At 35.5% G+C, this 20,484-nt stretch overlaps 1 protein-coding gene and 1 non-coding gene across 2 annotated transcripts in view; both read right to left on the bottom strand.

Moving 5' to 3' along the window:
- Window positions 1-17,421, bottom strand: part of LOC132563058 (uncharacterized) — a 79,131-nt gene extending 61,710 nt beyond the window's left edge. Inside the window, exons 1-7 of the mRNA XM_060227818.1 lie at window positions 17,328-17,421; window positions 15,618-15,777; window positions 15,307-15,407; window positions 14,702-14,802; window positions 13,496-13,594; window positions 6,532-6,627; window positions 5,604-5,608 (exon numbers count right to left, since the gene is read on the bottom strand). Of these exons, the coding sequence (XP_060083801.1) occupies window positions 5,604-5,608; window positions 6,532-6,627; window positions 13,496-13,594; window positions 14,702-14,802; window positions 15,307-15,407; window positions 15,618-15,777; window positions 17,328-17,421 (656 nt within the window). The remainder of the gene's footprint in view (window positions 1-5,603; window positions 5,609-6,531; window positions 6,628-13,495; window positions 13,595-14,701; window positions 14,803-15,306; window positions 15,408-15,617; window positions 15,778-17,327) is intronic.
- On the bottom strand, window positions 4,289-4,405 carry LOC132563066 (U5 spliceosomal RNA). The gene has a single exon (XR_009554788.1). It is a non-coding gene; the product is annotated as a U5 spliceosomal RNA (small nuclear RNA).
- Window positions 17,422-20,484: the final 3,063 nt, after the last annotated feature.

Below are 20,484 nucleotides of genomic sequence, written 5' to 3'. Positions count from 1 at the left end.
TTAATTATCAAATATTTAGGAAACATATCTTATCCACAATAAGATATTTCAAATTATGAAAAGCGAACTTAATTCATTAAATGGACAAAAAAAAACAAAGAACCAAGGAAAACTTAAAAATGAAATTTGAGAAAGATCTATCTATCAATTCTCAAGAGATAGTGATAACAAACTTCAAAAGTCAAAAACAAAGATGGCTGCCTGTCAGCCATTTTGTTTTTCTGATCAGTCAAACTAGTGACCATTGGGAAGCTACAAATGAAATCTGAGAACGATACATCATGTACTTTTAAAGAAATAGTGATAACAAAAAATGTTTATGGACTGACGGACTATGGATGTGGGCGAAGCGAACAGGGCCACCATCTTAACAGTCGTCTGACTATACAGAACTATTTTTGATATAACACCTGTAGTACTAATGGGAACACTTATTATACCATTAAACCATATTACATTTGGCCCTACCAATAAAATACAAAACGCTTAGCCATGACTATCTCAGTATGATTTTAAGCAAGTTTCAGCTCAATCTTACAAGTGGAACTTGAGAAGGGGTTTAATATATGTGTATTTCAAGGAAGCTGTGACATTACAAAACCATGACCTTGACTGTGGGTGTCACTCCTTTGTAATCTTCAAAGGAGCATATCAGCCTGTGATTGGGAAGATTTTTTTCTTCCTAGATCCCATTCTAGACCAATCAAATTACTTCACTTGTGCCCTCCATTTTGCTGTGACATTTTCCAAAGGTGCAGAGAGCAAAAGTGAACGTAACCCTTGGAGAATCGAGGATGCATTAGCCTCTAATAAAATTTCAGGGATGGTGGTATCATGAGTCTCAGGTTGAGATTTAAGAAAATCTCCTGGAAAACAGGACAAGTTGTGTAGAAAGAGCAGGTCGCTGTGACTTCATCAGAGAATTAAATATGGTTTCTGTCAGTCAGCTGACTGAGCATATTTCTTTGGCTCAGTTGGTAGAACCAGAGATCACGGTTTGATTCCTGTCAAAGCATTCGGCAGGAATGTACTTGTTTTCCCCAATTCTTTAACAGATTGTTTTTAATCATCAGTGCCCTTCCAACATGAAGGTTTGATGTATTTGTAAAAATCAATTATTCTTTCCATCCTTCTTTTAAATTACATTAAATTTATTTCCTTGCTTTACAAATTGATTTGCGTGAAAAAATTTTACCTCTGAAATGTTTACATCATCAATCAGAGTGCAGTTGTGTTCATTATTACAGGCAACCTTGAACTAATACTTAAGAAGAATTTAGGGTAAAGCATCCATTAGGTATTGCCAATACAAGCAGTTACCATTAAGGTCTCCATCACTGCACAAAATATTGGGACATAACAGCATCAGTGGAAAACGATAAACACAATGTGAAAACAAAACCTTACACATAAAATGCGATCAGCATGATATGTTACTATCTAAATGTCTGGATTTGGGTTCAGTTTACAGAGTTAAAGTACCTCTTTAAAGTTCACATCGACCAGATAATTATTTCAAGGATGAGATGTAAAAATCTAAATAGCTTTCCCTCTCTATAGATTGGACCTTGGGGACTTTGATATCTTTCATACAGATCTAAATTCATATCAATATTACTATCCTGCCAAGGCTTGATATAATTTGTCACTTCGTCCAGCACTAAGTCAGCAGTCAGGAGATGGCTATTATTCTAATCTTCAAATGGAGATCCAATTTGATGTTTCTTGGGTGATCCAGTGTTTGTAATCTTGCAGTAATAAAATAAAATTGGAAATATCAAGATATTTTTTTGTTAACCTCAAAGTCAGAAACGCAGAGGGTTTATTATTTTGAAGGAGAATAAATGTTAACAATATGGCTACATACTTCAGTACTTTAAAGATAAGTAGCATTATTCAATAAAATTCTAAAATTCACAACCAACACCAATTCAACAAGCACAGATTATAAGCCTATTAAAAATTAGAACTATTTTTAGAAAACGAAAATAAAATTACAAGCACACGTCTGGATTAAAAAGTTTCCCAATGGGAAAATTACGTTCTGGCTGAAGTAACGATCAATAGCTATGAAATAAAAATTATGTTTTAGTCAGAATATTTAAATGTCCCCAATGGTAATTACTTGATTCTTGCTTATATTTTTTCATCTTCAATCTTACTTTTATGGTGGGCGTGTGATTTATGTTAACTGCTTTGCTATTGGTTTATAATAATGAATCAAATCAATTAACACGTCTGTTTTTTTCCTTTCACACTTTAAAACCAATTGTCAACTTTATGATTCTTTCAACGAACGATCATGATTCATATACATGTCTAAAACACTTTCTGTGATTAAGCTTGACAAAGAGGCTTCTCTGAATACATAGCAATCTAGAACGAACATTGAGACAATATTAAAACACAACCCATGACCACTACACAACCAATACAATGGAATGTTGGGTGGCCCAGATGTAAGACAATCGCCTTTCATCTAGCAATTCAGGGTTTGATTTCCTAAACAGACATAGATGAAAAGGTACAGGGTTACCTGCCCGATCACGTGGGTGATCTGGAGTAAGAGTCCTTATGTGTTTCCATTCTGGCAAACACGAGTGATAAATAGAATCTGGAATAAATTGCTTTATAACTGATATGAAATAAATAAAGTTCTAAATGTTAAAACACCGACCCACAGCCAGAACCTGGCAACTGCCCCAAGTAGGCCCTGAACCCACAACCCAGAGATGGAAACTAGAGATAAAGATGGTCAGTTCAGTCTGATTCAGTTCTTTTATATCCTTAGGTCAAAGGTCATTCAGAGGGGAAGTACTGTTATGCATATATACGACAATGTAAATCTGTTTAAACATTATCAATCACCATGTTGACAACCTGACATATTTGAGAACACGATTGATAATGATAAACAATACATACAACTGCACCAGAAAAATAGAATATACAATCAGACATTTTTATTTCTTATTTTCCAGATAAACGTAAGAATTTTCCATCGTTACATAGTACTTTAATCTTAAGTACACTGAATAATTGTATAAATATTATAAAGTAGTATGTTTCCGATATTTACTTCTGAGATAACTGAGGGACATTTGAGAATTTTATATCAGACACCTTAACTATTTGGCCACTGAGCCGTACCTCCATAGAGGGAGCCTTAGTAGCAATATCATTGCGATCAAGCTATTACCTTTATAGAACACCAGAAATCTTAGTAGAAATGGTATTATATAGACCTTAAACCTGGAGAATTACATGAACTATATATAAATAGTTCATACACTCAGGCTTGGAAACCAAATAATGTGTTCACATATTTTATTTAATTGACAATGTCTTCAATATTTGCATTCTGGGCTCAAAACGTTAACTTAACAATTTAAAGTCATCTAAATCAGAAAGAGGTGAGTGACCACGTCCCTGACTCAGGTGGCCATCAAAATCTTACACCAACACAAGAAGCAAGGATCACTTACATTTGATTTGGTTTTGTAAACTTAAATCTGAATATCTGAATTCAAATATCAAATGTATGTTATACTCTGTGGTGGAGAAACCGACATCAGAAACACAGACTAACGTCTCTCATTCAAGGACAAGGGAATGACAGCTAATAGAAAAACTGATCTGTTCCAATGCTGACCAAATTTCAATAAAGTTTACTGTACTCTGCAGTATAACACAACATAATTACAAAACATATCATGTGATTCCCACAACGGAGCACCACAATCAATTTGGACTTGTGCATTGTACACACAGAGCCACATGTTTTCTTATGTATCATATAACAAACCATCCCTACACTGTCTCGTGTAACCAAATATCCATCTAAGCTGATTAGAAGTTGTAGGACAATTTAATCTGTTTTTGATCAAATTTTATTATAACCCAATGGCGCCACTCATTCAACATCACATTGCTTAAATAAACAACTTGTTCATCATCTTCAGGAAAATGCTATTTTCGCACAAAGATTTATTCTATTCCCAAAAAGATGATACTAATTAAACAAATAAAAAAAACCCAGAAAAACACCCACTCCATCAAACCCAATACCACATGGGAGCCATAGGGTTGTCAAAATCTCAGTGTAAACAAATAGAGAAATTGCTCATGCATCACATCGACACCATCTTTATTGTTTTTGTTCTGCTGTAATTTGATTAAGTCAGCACTTAATGATGAAACTTTTCTTCCTCCTATGATGAAACCTTTCTTCCTCCTTTTGCATGGAACCTCTCAGTTGCATTGGGACTTGTATTTAGGTAATTTTGTTACCCTGAATTAACAGGGTTGAAAAAATAGTCTATAGACTCGTTAAATGTTCCTCTCCACGGAAATCTTTAGTAAAAGGCGAAAGATTTATGCGTGGTTTGAAGAGAAACCAGAGTGATATGACATGCCTTGCTTTCATGCTATATTCGCCGAATTCACCAACAATCATGGCTATTGTAAAGTGCTGATAATAATTTTAACCAAATGCTCATCATATTTTTACAAAAATGTTATAAAATAGATTTTACTATAACTTATCAAATATTGTTAAATATATCGTTTTAACAATTTAGCGTACGTATTTATAAAATTAAACAATTTATTACTTTTCTGAACCAGTCAAGTAAGGGAGGTAACTAATAAACAAGCAAACCGGTAAGGCGCGAAAGTCAGCAGAAAGTGTTTGTCATGTAGTGAATCACCTGCTATCTGTCTTATTCGTGATGATAAGTGGGCAATGAAGCTGATCTTTGGGTCAAAATAAATAAAATCCATTGTTGGGCGAATCAAGGATGTATCATACTGCTCTATGTATCCCTTGGTGAATTAGAATATGCCATATGGTCAGTCACCCTTCTATACATAACATGTCAGTAGGCCTACATATTGTTTGTTAGATTATCATTTATCTTACTGTATTTATATAACTAAAATCGGTCAATAGGGTTTTGGTCATGCATTATGGTAATTGTCATTACTTTCCTTCTTCTATAAATAAGAATTATCCAAAACAGATGTAATCTGGGCTGACATCGTCTACAAGTCTTGCTCAAGTCCCTAAACTTATAAGGATAGACATTCAAAGTACATGGTAATGAGACATAAAGAGTTAATAATTATTCATGAAATATTTCAAATACAGTCAGACACATGCTTCTTTAGATTATACTTACCTTAAAAGAGTAGTGTTAAATAAATTATTAACTTTTAATAACAGAAAAGCTGATCTAAAAATATATCCAGAATATTCTAGAATTGCCCAACAATTATTCTAGATTTATCCACAGCAGTTCTAGTACATGCAGTTCTAGCACATTTGTTCTAAAACAGTTCCAGTGAAATTCCAGAACAGTTCAAATCATTTCCACCAGAGTAACTAAGCTTTCTGAATGTCGTTTAATAATATCCTTGATTAAGAAACAAATAAAGGAAATCAATATGTATTGTAAACGATTATGAATAGTAACTTTACTATGTTATAATGCCCTCATTTATTTTCTGAATGTGCAGACAATTTTTCCAATGATAAGAATGTCTGCTAAATCAGCACATCGTAGATTAGAAACAAGAGGTTTTAATGGACTTGTACTACTCACCTGCTCTGAAGCTTATAAACAGAAGTTTTAAATGGGTGATTTTAATCAGACAACTAAATCTTTAAACTTTTAAACTTTTAAATTATGCTGCTGGTCAAAGTCTGTAGAAACAACTTAGTTGGAAGATTTTCAGTCGTTTATGCTTTGTAGCTATAAACTTTGTACCTTCCCTTTCCAGCACTTATACTACAGGTCATTCATTTCAACAAAATTGCCTTCATTCATCATACTGTTGATACAGGTGTAGCTTATAATTATAATATGTACACTTAAGTGGCAACTAACACATTGTCTGAAAAAAATCTTTTCAAATGCTAGTGTGCAGATTACAGCAGATTACAGAGTGTTAATGAAGATAATGACGTCTAAAGGGTGGTGTGATGGCATCTTCTCAAGGGTGTTGTGTTAAAAAGGGTTGTGTCTTAACAAGGGTTGTGTCTTAACAAGGTAATGTCTTTGAGGGTTAGTGTGATGTTAGGTGTCCTAACAGGAGTGGAGTCTTAACACCAGGAGTGGTGTTTTAACCAGGCTGGAATCTTAATTGAGGTGATGCGCTAACAAGTCTTAACAGGGGTAGAATCTTAAACAAAGTGTTGTCGTAAATGGAATACATGTGACTTAAGGGAGTCTCCATTGGGGTGTTATCAGAACAGGGGTAGTGACTTAACACCAACAGTGTCTTTCAGGGCAACATGTTTTAACAGAGGTGGAGTATTAATGGGAGTGGTGTCCTAAAAGGTTTATAAAGGGAGAGCATTAAAATACAGTGACACCTTAAACAATGTGGTCTCTTTTTAAAAGAGTTTTAATATGTCTTGTAGTTTGTTTGCAGGTGATTACAAAACTGGTGTCTAAGAGATATTAATTCTTTAGTGATAGGTGTGGTCAGTCGAGAAACTATTCAGTATAGAAAACATGCAATACTGACTTTTGGTAGCTTCACAGCACCAACTGGCTGGTATCGGAACTGTCCTCTCAGTATGCCTGGATCTGTTACACTGAATGTGGCTGTAGATAGCACTTCCTGAAGAACAACAACATTTCTTCATGTATAATTGAATAACCACTTCCTATGTAATATTAACACTTGTAAATGTAAAACTGGATTTCTTTATCAGTTATCAAACTAGTCAGAATTTATTAACCAATTACAAGGAAATATTTGCTTAATTACTTAGTATTTAGACCAATAAAACTAGATATGTAAGAGCTAAACAAATGCCTATTCTGTATTTCTTGATCTATTTCAACTCAATTTAAAATTTAGTCTTACCAGTTTTGAGAAAATTTTCATTCTTTTAAAATTCTCAAAGTTAAATGGCCAAAACTCTTAAAAAGATTAAATCATCATGACCAAATCATTCAAACTTCATGTTATAGTTATATGACTACATACCAAATAACAGTTTTATATCTGTATCTGACAAAGCCAATTAAGACAATTACGGAAAGACAGCCAAGGGTAACACTACATTCATGCCCCAACCATGAAATGGAAGAGGGCATTGAAAAACAAATAAAACATTATTTTCCGCACATTTTCAATGTAAAACAAGGTATAACAAAGTTATATACTTGATACAGTGGACCTGCTAAGCCTACGCATGAAACATTTTAAAAATAAATAGCTGAGAGCTCCAAATGTCAGATGAACGTGAAGTATAAAAAAAATGGCAATAGTATGACTGTTATCTACAAGACCCTTACATTTCAACACGCTCTTTTCCCCTGGAACTAGAAAAGTGGCTGATTTTTTAAAAGGCATTTTTTTTGGAAGTCCTCTGACTTTACCATAAGTTACATGAACATGTCACGACCTTTTTCCTACTTTGTATATTGTTTTGTAGACATCATACATGTGAAAAAAATTTGGTAGTGACTCCAAGAAATGAACAGATTTAAACCTTAATACATTCAAGTATATCATTTAATTCCACTATATCTAGTATAGAATATATGTATACTTTACAATCTCCCCTCGGCTGGCAAGGAAAATCCTGACTCAGTTGAATAATAGAAATTGTTCTATCTGTGATTCAACAATGGTCAAATTGATTAATTTCAGCACGTTATTGTACTTACCGGTACTTTGACACAATTCAATACTGATATTTTATTGACAACAACATCATACTAGTTTTTTTTGTAAAAAAAAATTACACCCATCTACATTTAAGTCTAGAATTTATAATTTTTTAGAAAATGAATGAATCTTTCTGCTCTAATGTCCAAGCTTTAGACTGTGCCAGAACCATCCCTTTGTCAAACTGAATGGTTTATAAAACCTGAAAAAAACTTACATCTTGGATTTTCTGTGTTTTGTAATCAGCGTTTACAATCTTTTTACACCTGCTAATCAACAGGTAGTTGGTGGACCATGTCTAAAGGGGTTCTCTACAGGAAAATAGTATGTCCAATTATTCTATATCTGAATTTTTGTAACTGGTTCATGGTCATCACACCGAGTAACTGCATATTTGTTATTCCGTGGCAATCCTAGATTTTATTTGAAGCCTTGCGATGGGCACACACCAGCAAAACAATACAAGAAGATAATGCTTTAGACAAACTTTCTTTTCAATAATAAACAAAATGATCATCAGTATGTATGTATATTCATCACCAGCCCCACCTGTTCTTCAGTGAATTCCTCCATGTAATAGTCAATAGTGACCAATTAAATATACCTTAGAGCAGTTTCGTTGGCTGTACAAGTCAGAAACTGATTGTGATGTAACAATATGGACAATCACATTACGTTATGATCTAAACATTTCACAACAAAAAGGCTGCCTTCATTTTATCTAGTTCTCTACTTTCTTACTTTTAAACCTTTCACCATTTTTTCTGAGCTATATGATAAAAAGCATCTTAAATTTGCTTTTATTTCATAAAAGATCTTGGAGTTAAAATTCTCGCTTGCTTAGGTTTGAAGAAGTAAAACCTCATTCAAAAGGACACCAGACGTCTCGTTAGAGATATGGTAGAATGAGAAAAATGCCTCTTAAAAATGTTGTAAATGGGTCTATTAAGCTTCAAGGCCTGATGACAAAGATTACATAAGGATAGTTGTAACCTTGTAAGGTATATATGGACCCATCAATAATACTTAATCAAGACTTCCATAACTTCAAGATCTATTCAATCGGAAAAACGTCATTTGAATTCTGTTTCTATTTCATGTAGAATCAAAAACCCAATATTCTTGGCTTCAGCTATAGCCACAAGTAGGAGGAAGTGTCAGAGTATCACGGGTCTTCGTCACATCAATTCCAGAATGGATTACGAGCTGTTCATCAAACAATCATTTCTAGGAATTACATATGTAATGGTGTCTCATCCAAAATTACAGCCATAATGATGTGGTATGTTCTCCTCTTATCATAAACATTGATTCTAGAAACTTAGGTGTCAATATCAGTGCTTTTTATGAACACCAAACCGAGACAGGGAGCCTAACCAGAAGTTGCTGATAAGGAATGCCAACCTCTTACCAGCCTGGACATATCAGCTATAGGTAGTGAACAAGGCAAATACTTAATGATTTAATTGGAAAAATTTTGCTGACACCATCAGACCTGATCAAAGTTGAAATAAACACAAGACTTGAACAACCAAAGTACTTTTAACTGAAATATAATCTACATTTAAAAATGTTTGTTCATAAAGTCACTTTAGGTTTAATCTTAGAATTCCTTTTGACTAATTATCATTCTTAACTATGACAGATCAGCTGATGATTGAGAAATATTTGGTGACAAGGTATGATTGATTAAATTGCACATGATACAAAGTTACAATTATAATACACCCTAGAGAGAAGACAAGAGATAACGACATCATTATTTCCAGCCTTGACAATCAGTTCCTCGCATTGCTTAAGGTGCATGCAAGTCACTGAACAGAGTGTCACAAGTAACCAGAGGCTTTGTGAAGCCATACAACCATCATCTATACAAATTGTTTCCTGTGTCTACCACCAAGACTAATACAGTGAGGTCTGAATGACGACAAATTAGTTCATTAGTCTTTTTCACTCCCCTAAAGGAGTTTTTCTTTACTTTCTTATTAGATATATACACACTGTAAGCAAACATAAGTGTTACATAGTCTATACAGCTCACTTGGTACATAGATTCTGTATACAATAAACTAACTGATACAGATGTGGTTTTAGCAGACTTTGTTTAGTTTACCTGGTACATACATAGTTCACCAAGTCTGTATTCACTAACATACAGGCATAGATTACAGAGTTTTTATATAACTTACCAGCTAAAGAATTTGCTTAATGAAACTTTGTGTAGCTTATCGGGTATAGACACAGTTCACCGAGTGTTAACTACATTTATCTGGTACAGACAGTCTTTAATAACCTTATATGGTACAGACACAATTTACTGAATCTGATCCATGCACAGTTCACCAAGACTACAAATCTGACCTGATACACAGTTCACTGAGTCTTTATAAGTCTTATCTGATCTATGCACAGTTCACCAAGACTTCAAATCTGACCTGATACACAGTTCACTGACACTTTATAAGTCTTATCTGATCTATGCACAGTTCACCAAGACTTCAAATCTGACCTGATACACAGTTCACTGACACTTTATAAATCTTATCTGATCCATGCACAGTTCACCAAGACTACAAATCTGACCTGATACACAGTTCACTGAGTCTTTATAAGTCATATCTGATCCATGCACAGTTCACCATACACAGTTCAGACTTCAAATCTGACCTGATAGAGACACAGTTCACTGAGTCTTTATAAGTCATATCTGATCCATGCACAGTTCACCAAGACTACAAATCTGACCTGATACACAGTTCACTGAGTCTTTATAAGTCTTATCTGATCCATGCACAGTTCACCAAGACTACAAATCTGACCTGATAGAGACACAGTTCACTGAGTCTTTATAAGTCATATCTGATCCATGCACAGTTCACCAAGACTACAAATCTGACCTGATACACAGTTCACTGAGTCTTTATAAGTCTTATCTGATCCATGCACAGTTCACCAAGACTACAAATCTGACCTGATAGAGACACAGTTCACTGAGTCTTTATAAGTCATATCTGATCCATGCACAGTTCACCAAGACTACAAATCTGACCTGATACACAGTTCACTGAGTCTTTATAAGTCATATCTGATCCATGCACAGTTCACCAAGACTACAAATCTGACCTGATAGAGACACAGTTCACTGAGTCTTTATAAGTCATATCTGATCCATGCACAGTTCACCAAGACTACAAATCTGACCTGATAGAGACACAGTTCACTGACCAATCTGATCCATGCACAGTTCACCAAGATACAAATCTGACCTGATAGAGACACAGTTCACTGACCTTTATAAGATGATAGAGACACAGTTCACTGAGTCTTTATAAGTCATCCATGCACAGTTCACCAAGTCTTCTACCTGATACTACAAATCTGACAGTTCACTGAGACTTTATAAGTCTTATCTGATCCATGCACAGTTCACCAAGACTACAAATCTGACCTGATAGAGACACAGTTCACTGAGTCTTTATAAGTCTTATCTGATCCATGCACAGTTCACCAAGACTACAAATCTGACCTGATACACAGTTCACTGAGTCTTTATAAGTCTTATCTGATCCATGCACAGTTCACCAAGACTACAAATCTGACCTGATACACAGTTCACTGAGTCTTTATAAGTCTTATCTGATCCATGCACAGTTCACCAAGACTACAAATCTGACCTGATACACAGTTCACTGAGTCTTTATAAATCTTTTCTGATCCATGCACAGTTCACCAAGACTACAAATCTGACCTGATACAGACACAGTTCACTGAGTCTTTATAAGTCTTATCTGATCCATGCACAGTTCACCAAGACTACAAATCTGACCTGATACACAGTTCACTGAGTCTTTATAAATCTTTTCTGATCCATGCACAGTTCACCAAGACTACAAATCTGACCTGACCTGATACACAGTTCACTGAGTCTTTATAAGTCTTATCTGATCCATGCACAGTTCACCAAGACTACAAATCTGACCTGATACACAGTTCACTGAGTCTTTATAAATCTTTTCTGATCCATGCACAGTTCACCAAGACTACAAATCTGACCTGATAGAGACACAGTTCACTGAGCCTTTATAAGTCTTATCTGATCCATGCACAGTTCACCAAGACTACAAATCTGACCTGATAGAGACACAGTTCACTGAGTCTTTATAAGTCATATCTGATCCATGCACAGTTCACCGAGACTACAAACCTGACCTGATACACAGTTCACTGAGTCTTTATAAATCTTTTCTGATCCATGCACAGTTCACCAAGACTACAAATCTGACCTGATACACAGTTCACTGAGTCTTTATAAATCTTTTCTGATCCATGCACAGTTCACCAAGACTACAAATCTGACCTGATATAGACACAGTTCACTGAGCCTTTATAAGTCTTATCTGATCCATGCACAGTTCACCGAGACTACAAATCTGACCTGATACACAATTAACTGAGTCTTTATAAATCTTTTCTGATCCATGCACAGTTCACTGAGACTACAAACCTGACCTGATACACAATTAACTGAGTCTTTATAAATCTTATCTGATCCATGCAGAGTTCACTGAGACTACAAATCTGACCTGATACACAGTTCACTGAGTCTTTATAAATCTTATCTGATCCATGCAGAGTTCACTGAGACTACAAATCTGACCTGATACAGACACAGTTCACTGAGTCTTTATAAATCTTATCTGATCCATGCACAGTTCACCGACACTACAAATCTGACCTGATACACAATTAACTGAGTCTTTATAAATCTTATCTGATCCATGCACAGTTCACTGAGACTACAAATCTGACCTGATACAGACACAGTTCACTGAGTCTTTATAAATCGTATCTGGTACAGACAAAGGTTATTAAGTCTATATAAATCTGGTATTGACATAGTACAGACAGTTGATAGATATTTATTGTCACGAGTATCAGTATTATCCTGCACTGGAAATTGAATTGCACTGGAGAGGGAGTATGTCATCCCTGTACAATTAACTAGTCACTTTCTTTATACCAGGTACTGGGCTGGGTCCATAATAGTTGATTAAAGTGTTATCCTACATAACCTTAAGGTGAAGATCTGAGGTCCTTATTTTGACATCCCCTACACCTAACTGTTTGTGTTTCTAAAGAAGCTGGTCTCTGCTGATATGGTTGTGTTCTTGGGCAAGACTCTTTACCCTGATTGCTCTAGATAACATGTGACGGGCCTCCAGTATGTTGTTCAGTGTGGTATTCACTAGCTACTTCAAGTAGATCCACCTCAATGAAACTGAATGTTCATGGGGCAATAAACCCAACAAATAAACTACTAAGAGTTTCCATTTAATTCAAGCTAGAAAACATGACATAGATGGCCCTATTACTAGTCTCAAATGTAAAATCATTTTCATTGATAGTATTGGTACAAATCTGAATTCATATGTCCATGAAGCAAAAAAAAAGTATGTTTACTGTTGACATGAACTTTGGTAAGAGTGTATTTGTTGAGTACTTCCAGTCACAAAGCCCAAGAAATAGTACATTAGTAGTATATTACATATGAAATCATGAATATCCCATTAATCAAAATGATGTTAGGGTTCAACTACAGACAGTAAATACTCACTTGTACGTCCTGTATATGAATGGTCACCTTTTTGGAGGAGTGACAAAAAGTTTTTTACAAGATGGCTGCCAAGGTAATCTTTGATATATGGGTTCTTTTTCTTTATTACCAACTCCTGTAACACTTACCAGTAAAAGTCTCAATCTAGGGTGAGAATTCCATCCTTTCTACATAAATTATGTACTTATTATTTACCTCTGTAGAATGCTCAAACAGTGACACTTGGATGGCAGAGGTGTTTACTAAGACTGTGTCTAGTAAGCCAATCTGATTGATCATCACTGGGTGCATCACCTGAGGATGACGATAATCACATATAATACACACACTGATGAATAAAGGTTAAAGCAAACATCTGGATAGAGAGGTCACACCATTCCAATATAAACACTTCCATATGGAGGTCACATCACTACAACATAAACACCTCAATACAGAGGTCACATCACTCCAACATAAACACCTCAATACAGAGGTCACATCACTTTAACATAAACACCTTCATACAGAGGTCACATCATTCCAACATAATCACCTCCATATGGAGGTCACATCACTTAAACATAAACACCTCAATATAGAGGTCACATCACTCCAACATATACACCTCCATACAGAGGTCACACCTCTCCAATATAAACATCTCCATACAGAGGTCACACCTCTCCATACAGAGGTCACACCTCTCCAACATAAACATCTCCATACAGAGGTCACACCTCTCCAACATAAACACCTCAATACAGAGGTCACATCACTTTAACATAAACACCTTCATACAGAGGTCACATCATTCCAACATAATCACCTCCATATGGAGGTCACATCCTCTCCAACATAAACACCTCAATATAGAGGTCACATCACTCCAACATATACACCTCCATACAAAGGTCACACCTCTCCAACATAAACATCTCCATACAGAGGTCACACCTCTCCAACATAAACATCTCCATACAGAGGTCACACCTCTCCAACATAAACACCTCCATACAGAGGTCACACCTCTCCAACATAAACACCACAATACAGAGGTCACACCTCTCCAACATCCCAATACAGAGGTCACACCTCTCCAACATAAACACCACAATACAGAGGTCACACCTCTCCAACATAAACACCTCAATACAGAGGTCACATCACTCCAACTTAAACACCTCCATAAAGAGGTCACACCACTCCAATATATACACTTTCAAACAGAAGTCATATCATTATACCTGTATTGTAAAAACCCTTTGTATAGCCTTAAGAGAAACTTCATTCTGCTGTAATAATCCTTAGTAAACCTGTTTGAGGGGGAGCAACTCTTAAAATGTAGATTTCTGGGGAGCATCATTCTCAATTGACAAACTAACAATGAGTCTTTACTAAATTTACAAAAATGTCAATTACCTTGAAGTGTAACACCTGGACTGGTTTTTTGTCTTTCCCTGACTCACGTCTACCAACAGGCTCTTTTTCTGTGGTAACGACCTGGACATTTTCACTTTCCACTAAAAGAAATTTAAATATTCATATAATTGCTATTTATGTAGTTACTTTTGGTAAAGCTTTTAATAGGTCAGAATGCTATTAAGCTGTTAATCTAAGTTAACGAGAAGCCTACTTTTTTCCAATGGTTCAATTTTTTTTAGTTTTCCAAAAATTTTTAAACAAAATTGATGTACTTTTTCATGGAAGCCATGAAATCCTGTGGTTTTCTCTATTGATTCCATTAAAAAAAATATCTAGTGGGGGTGTGGGTTTGCTATTTCATTCCATATACAAAATCACAATAGGGCTAAGATCTCCCTTTTTTCAAATTAATACAAGACCTTGAAAAATAAAGTCATAATGTCTGATCCAACAAAGCCTTAGGTATGTCCATGTATACCACACCTTGTAGCTCTCACCTCTTTTCATGGCCTTAACTGCATCAACCTTTGACGTTACAATTACTGAATGACATATAAAATTTTCCAGAACTTGCTGGACATCACAGGTCAGTGCAAACCCACCTGGGACAGAGACTGTCCACTCCTTACAGCAGTACTGGTCTTCTCTGTTGTCTGGATGAAGGTTACAATCAGTATCGCCAACCACAAACCATCCATGTCCCCTAATATATATCACAAACATCAATGGAAAATAAATTGACATAAGATTTCAATAAAAATTTTAAAAAAATCAATATGTTATCTCTAATTTAATTGTTGATTTGTTAGAAAATCCTCATCACAAATGTAGTCATTTTTAGGCCTTTAATTCAGACTCAAAATGGTTTGATAAACACTTTTACTGGAACATTTTTCAGTTCTTAAATCTTTACCTTTTATTGGCATTCAGTTCCTTTAGCCATGTTTCTCGGATGGCTTCACGCGCATCAAAGTGATCTCTTGATGAGAGGATTCCTACTGCCAGATCATATGAAGGTTTCTCGCTCACTTCTCCATTCTGGTCAATCCATTGACAATATCTTTTGCTAAACACTGTAACAAAAACAAAAAATTAAAAAAAAAATAATGGCTGTACTTTTTCATGGCAACCATGAAATTCTGTGGGTTTTCTCTATTAATTCTATTTAAAAAAATATCTAGTGGGGTGGGGGTTTGCTATTTTATTCCATATACGAAAAAATCACGTTTTCAAATTTTTCAAATTGATACGAGACTTTGAAAAATAAATTCATAATGTCTGCTCCAACAAAGCTTTAAAAATTTGTAATCTCAGAATTATCAAAAATGATCTTTTCCTTTCACAAAACTTACAAAATATATGTTAGTGCTATAAATAATTATGTTACATGAAACAAATTATAAAAATGGTGCTGAATGCAGTTATAATGTCCATTTCCCACAAATCATATGAAATGCTACATTGGTGTTTCTGAAATTTAAAACAATACAATACTTTTTCAAATTATTTTTTTAAAAATCAGAACAATACAATAGTAGGGATGAAACATCTTGAGCCTAACAAAAGCGTTAAATTATGTTACAATAGGAATACTTGTATTTCTATAATGGAATGTCTTATGATTAATTAAACATGAAAACATTTAAGAATAACATTCATTAATTTTCTGAATGTGGTGCTTATTTCAGAAACAACACAGCAATCATTTACCATGAAATAGACTTTTTGTCTGACTTTCTTGATCTGACCACTGTGTAATGACTTGTGTAACTTGAAGTCATACATTGAGCATGATTTGTTTTCAAAAGAGAATGCATTGGAGTTTCAATACATAACCTAACAATATGAGGTGAGAGGCTGTTCTCAATAATGTGGAGAAGTTGAGTGTACAGGTCACTTACTATTGTGAAAGAACAGGAAAAATACCCTTTCCTGTCAAGTGCCCCAACCAGGAATCGAACCCGGGTCTTCAGGGTGATAATCAACAGACTCTACCAACTGAGACAATGAAGCATAATCCATCATCTGAATGACAGAGACTTAACTACATATATATACAAGCTACACTGACCCACAGTAATTCTCCTGTTTTACTTGAGATTTTCTAAATCTCAATCCAAGATTCAAAATTCAACAACCACTGGGTTGGAAAACACTGGCTTCAGCTATTGGGGAATTCCCCTTTAGTTGAGTGGTAGAGTGTGTGGATAAAAACCAAAGGGTCGCTAATTCGAATCCTGAAAGGGTGCTTTTCATTACTCATTCCTACCACAGATTCGGTACCTTTGATCACCAGAAGGGTGGAAACTAGATGTTTCCTTGGAGATGTTAAACCAAGGTTGTTGTCTTCGGGGTTGAAGACTTTGTGAAGGAGGGAGTAGCGTAGATGTTGAGTGTACGGGTCGCCTTGCTAGCTTCGGCTACTGGGAAATTTCCCTTCGGTCGAGTGGCAGTGTGTACGGGTAGAGACCGAATGGTCGCTAGTTCAAGGCTTGTTCCTATATTACATATGATTTACTAATATAAGTATGATAGTTTCAACACACATCAGCGATGTGTTTCTGCCGACTGTCTGGTTATCTTGGTGTTTTTTCATAACAATTATATGCAATTAAATACTTACCCTTCTTAAATGAGAGAACGACTTCGTAACGTTGCAGAAGTAATGCGATGACAGCAACTATAAGCATAGTCAACATCGACCACAGAGTGCACATCGTTGACGTTTGACGGCCGACCAGGTGCTTGGGATTTACCGCCACGAGAAGGGGAATCCCGCAATTTAAAAGCGCCCTCTATAAACATTTACTAGAGAGGACAATGCAACTATTAATACAGTCAACAGAATTCGAAGATCAGCTATGACGGGGCTTCGTTGATGTTGTTTTTTTTATGTGTTATTTTTTATCGAGATACATTTTGTAATATCAAAATAAACATTGATCATTTAATGTGCACATAACAGGCTTTAGTAAGGCCTCATCTGGAAAATGCTGCCAGCGTTTGGAGTCCATATATGATAAAAGATATCGAACTTCTGAATGAAAATGTTTAGAGAAGAGCGACTAAACTTATTCCGCTAAAATATCGAAGGCTACGTGGGGATATGATCAATGTATTAAAGATTATGAACATTTTTTTGATGAGAGTAACAGGAAACCTTTTCCACATGGATAACACAGGCAGAACAAGGGACCATTCACATAATTTGTTTTAAGAAACGGACGGTGCCGATTGGAAGTCAGGAGAAATTTTTTTAGCCAAAGGGTAGTCGAGCTGTGGAATATCTTACTCCAGTCTGTTGTAGAATCAAACTTGATGAACACTTGAAAGATTATATGTATCGCGTGAACTAAATCTCTTTTCCCTCCGTTATAAAGGAAAACGTAAATTCTAAAATGCCAGATGAAATGTATTATACTGGTACTGACCAGTACGAAGGTGTTTTAATCCAATGAATTCGTATGTTCTTACGTGCCCTATTTTCTGCAGTTTATGTTTTTTATCGCCATCGCGTACTACGTCATTTCAAGTTCTACGTCAAACTAACAGTCGGATTGGGAAAATTAAGACTTCTCCAATACAGTGATTAACCTATATTTCTAATGTACACATGACGAATAGCCAGCGCCTAGTTGGTCTTAAAACGACCATAAAGAAGCTAAATTTATGTTATGCACGCTTTCGTTTTACATATAATTGCCATACATAGCCATATGGCGTCGAAAAAAGTTAACTTTTAGTTACAAATTCCGTCCCAATTTCTCGTTTGTTTTGTTGAATTATCATAAAGTGTTTACAGAATTCCCAAGAAAATAATAATGACATATCGTTATGATGAAATCTGCTGTATGATAAATTGTCAGTTCCTAAATCTTCCTAACTCATAACGGAAAATTAGTGGGTCATTACCTAGCAATATATATGTAAATTACGACACACCAAGCTTTATGGTAAGCGCGCGCTATGAAACGTGATCATGAAAATGAAGTCTTAGTCCACTAAACGGTCTCGTGCAAGAATCGTTTGTTTACAGTATATAATACATTAAAATATATAGTAAAAATGGACGAGTTTGCGTTGCAGATTAGGATACAACATTCAACGTTATTTGGGAGAAAGTTTAGTGTAAAAAGTGTTACACATGCAAATGATGTAGGGGTTACATCACTCCCCGGGGAAATGAATATAGTAATTTGACTTTTTCTTTAACTGATAGACTTGGACATTGTTTCGGGCTCGGCTATCGTCCACCTACTTTGCATGTGATGACAGATAACCTTATATAATTACTTATATTTATAGATTTCTAGGTTTAGATAAAAGAATCACGAGACATACACACATATATGATGTTACAAATGGTCAGGACGTTGATAGATTTCCAAGAACTATTATGGTGTTTTTATCACTAGAAGTAATGGAAGCACGACAATGTACGATACGTATATTTTAAGCATTTTTTAAATCATTATTAAGACATATAACGTGAGAATTGTATCAATCTTATCTTATGACCTGCCTAAACATCTTCTCCATCTTGTCTGGTGGTGTTTAAAGATCGTCTCCATCTTGTCTGGTGGTGTTTAATCGTCTCCATCTTGTCTGGTGGTGTTTAATCGTCTCCATCTTGTCTGGTGGTGTTTAATCGTCTCCATCTTGTCTGGTGGTGTTTAATCGTCTCCATCTTGTCTGGTGGTGTTTAATCGTCTCCATCTTGTCTGGTGGTGTTTAATCGTCTCCATCTTGTCTGGTGGTGTTTAATCGTCTCCATCTTGTCTGGTGGTGTTTAATCGTCTCCATCTTGTCTGGTGGTGTTTAATCGTCTCCATCTTGTCTGGTGGTGTTTAATCGTCTCCATCTTGTCTGGTGGTGTTTAAAGATCGTCTCCATCTTGTCTGGTGGTGTTTAATCGTCTCCATCTTGTCTGGTGGTGTTTAAAGTTTGTGTCCATCTTGTCTGATTAATTAGGCGTGAACAACGAATTCCGTTTGTCTAATTAGGTGTGTGATCAGTGTAGCTATATCATCTTGTGAGTTGTATGAACATTTTGTCCATCTTGTCACGTGAGTTGTATGAACATTTTCTCCATCTTGTCACGTGAGTTGTATGAACATTATATCCATCTTGTCACGTGAGTTGTATGGACATTTTATCCATCTTGTCAAGTGAGGTGTGTGATCAGTGTATCCATCTATCTTGTGAGTTGTATAAACATTATATCCATCTTGTCAAGTGAGGTGTTTGAACATCATAATCATCTTGTCTGATATGGTATTTAAACACCGTATCCAGCTTATCTGCTAAGGTGTGTAAACATTGTATCCAGTTTGTCTATAAAAGTGTGTAAATGTTTTATTAATCTTTTTTGCTAAGGTGAATATACAAGTTTGACTGGTGACGTGTATATACATGGTACATGTATATATCTTGTATGGAAAGGTGTGTACACATTGTACCAAGCTTGTCTGCATAGTTGTGCACATATTGTACCCAGCTTGTCTGCTTAGTTGTGTACACATTGTACCCAGCTTGTCTGCTTTGTTGTGTACACATTGTAACCAGCTTGTCTGCAGAGGTGTGTAAACACTGAATCCATCTTGTTTGTGTGTTATACATAGATTATTTCCCTTCACTTTGAGGGGAGATTGAGAGTCTGAACCTGAGAGGGAAGATTATTTAGTTGATAAACACATGGCTTGCCAAGTGCTTGCAACTTAATAATCTACCTTCTGGATTTGAGGTCCCCCCTTTCTCATACCATGGACAGTTTTATGGAG

The sequence above is a fragment of the Ylistrum balloti genome, unplaced genomic scaffold (assembly GCF_031769215.1).
Source record: "Ylistrum balloti isolate Yb309-2 unplaced genomic scaffold, AGI_CSIRO_Ybal_v1 Utg371574, whole genome shotgun sequence".
NCBI classification, from domain to species: domain Eukaryota; kingdom Metazoa; phylum Mollusca; class Bivalvia; order Pectinida; family Pectinidae; genus Ylistrum; species Ylistrum balloti.
This window is presented reverse-complemented; position numbering and strand designations above follow the sequence as displayed.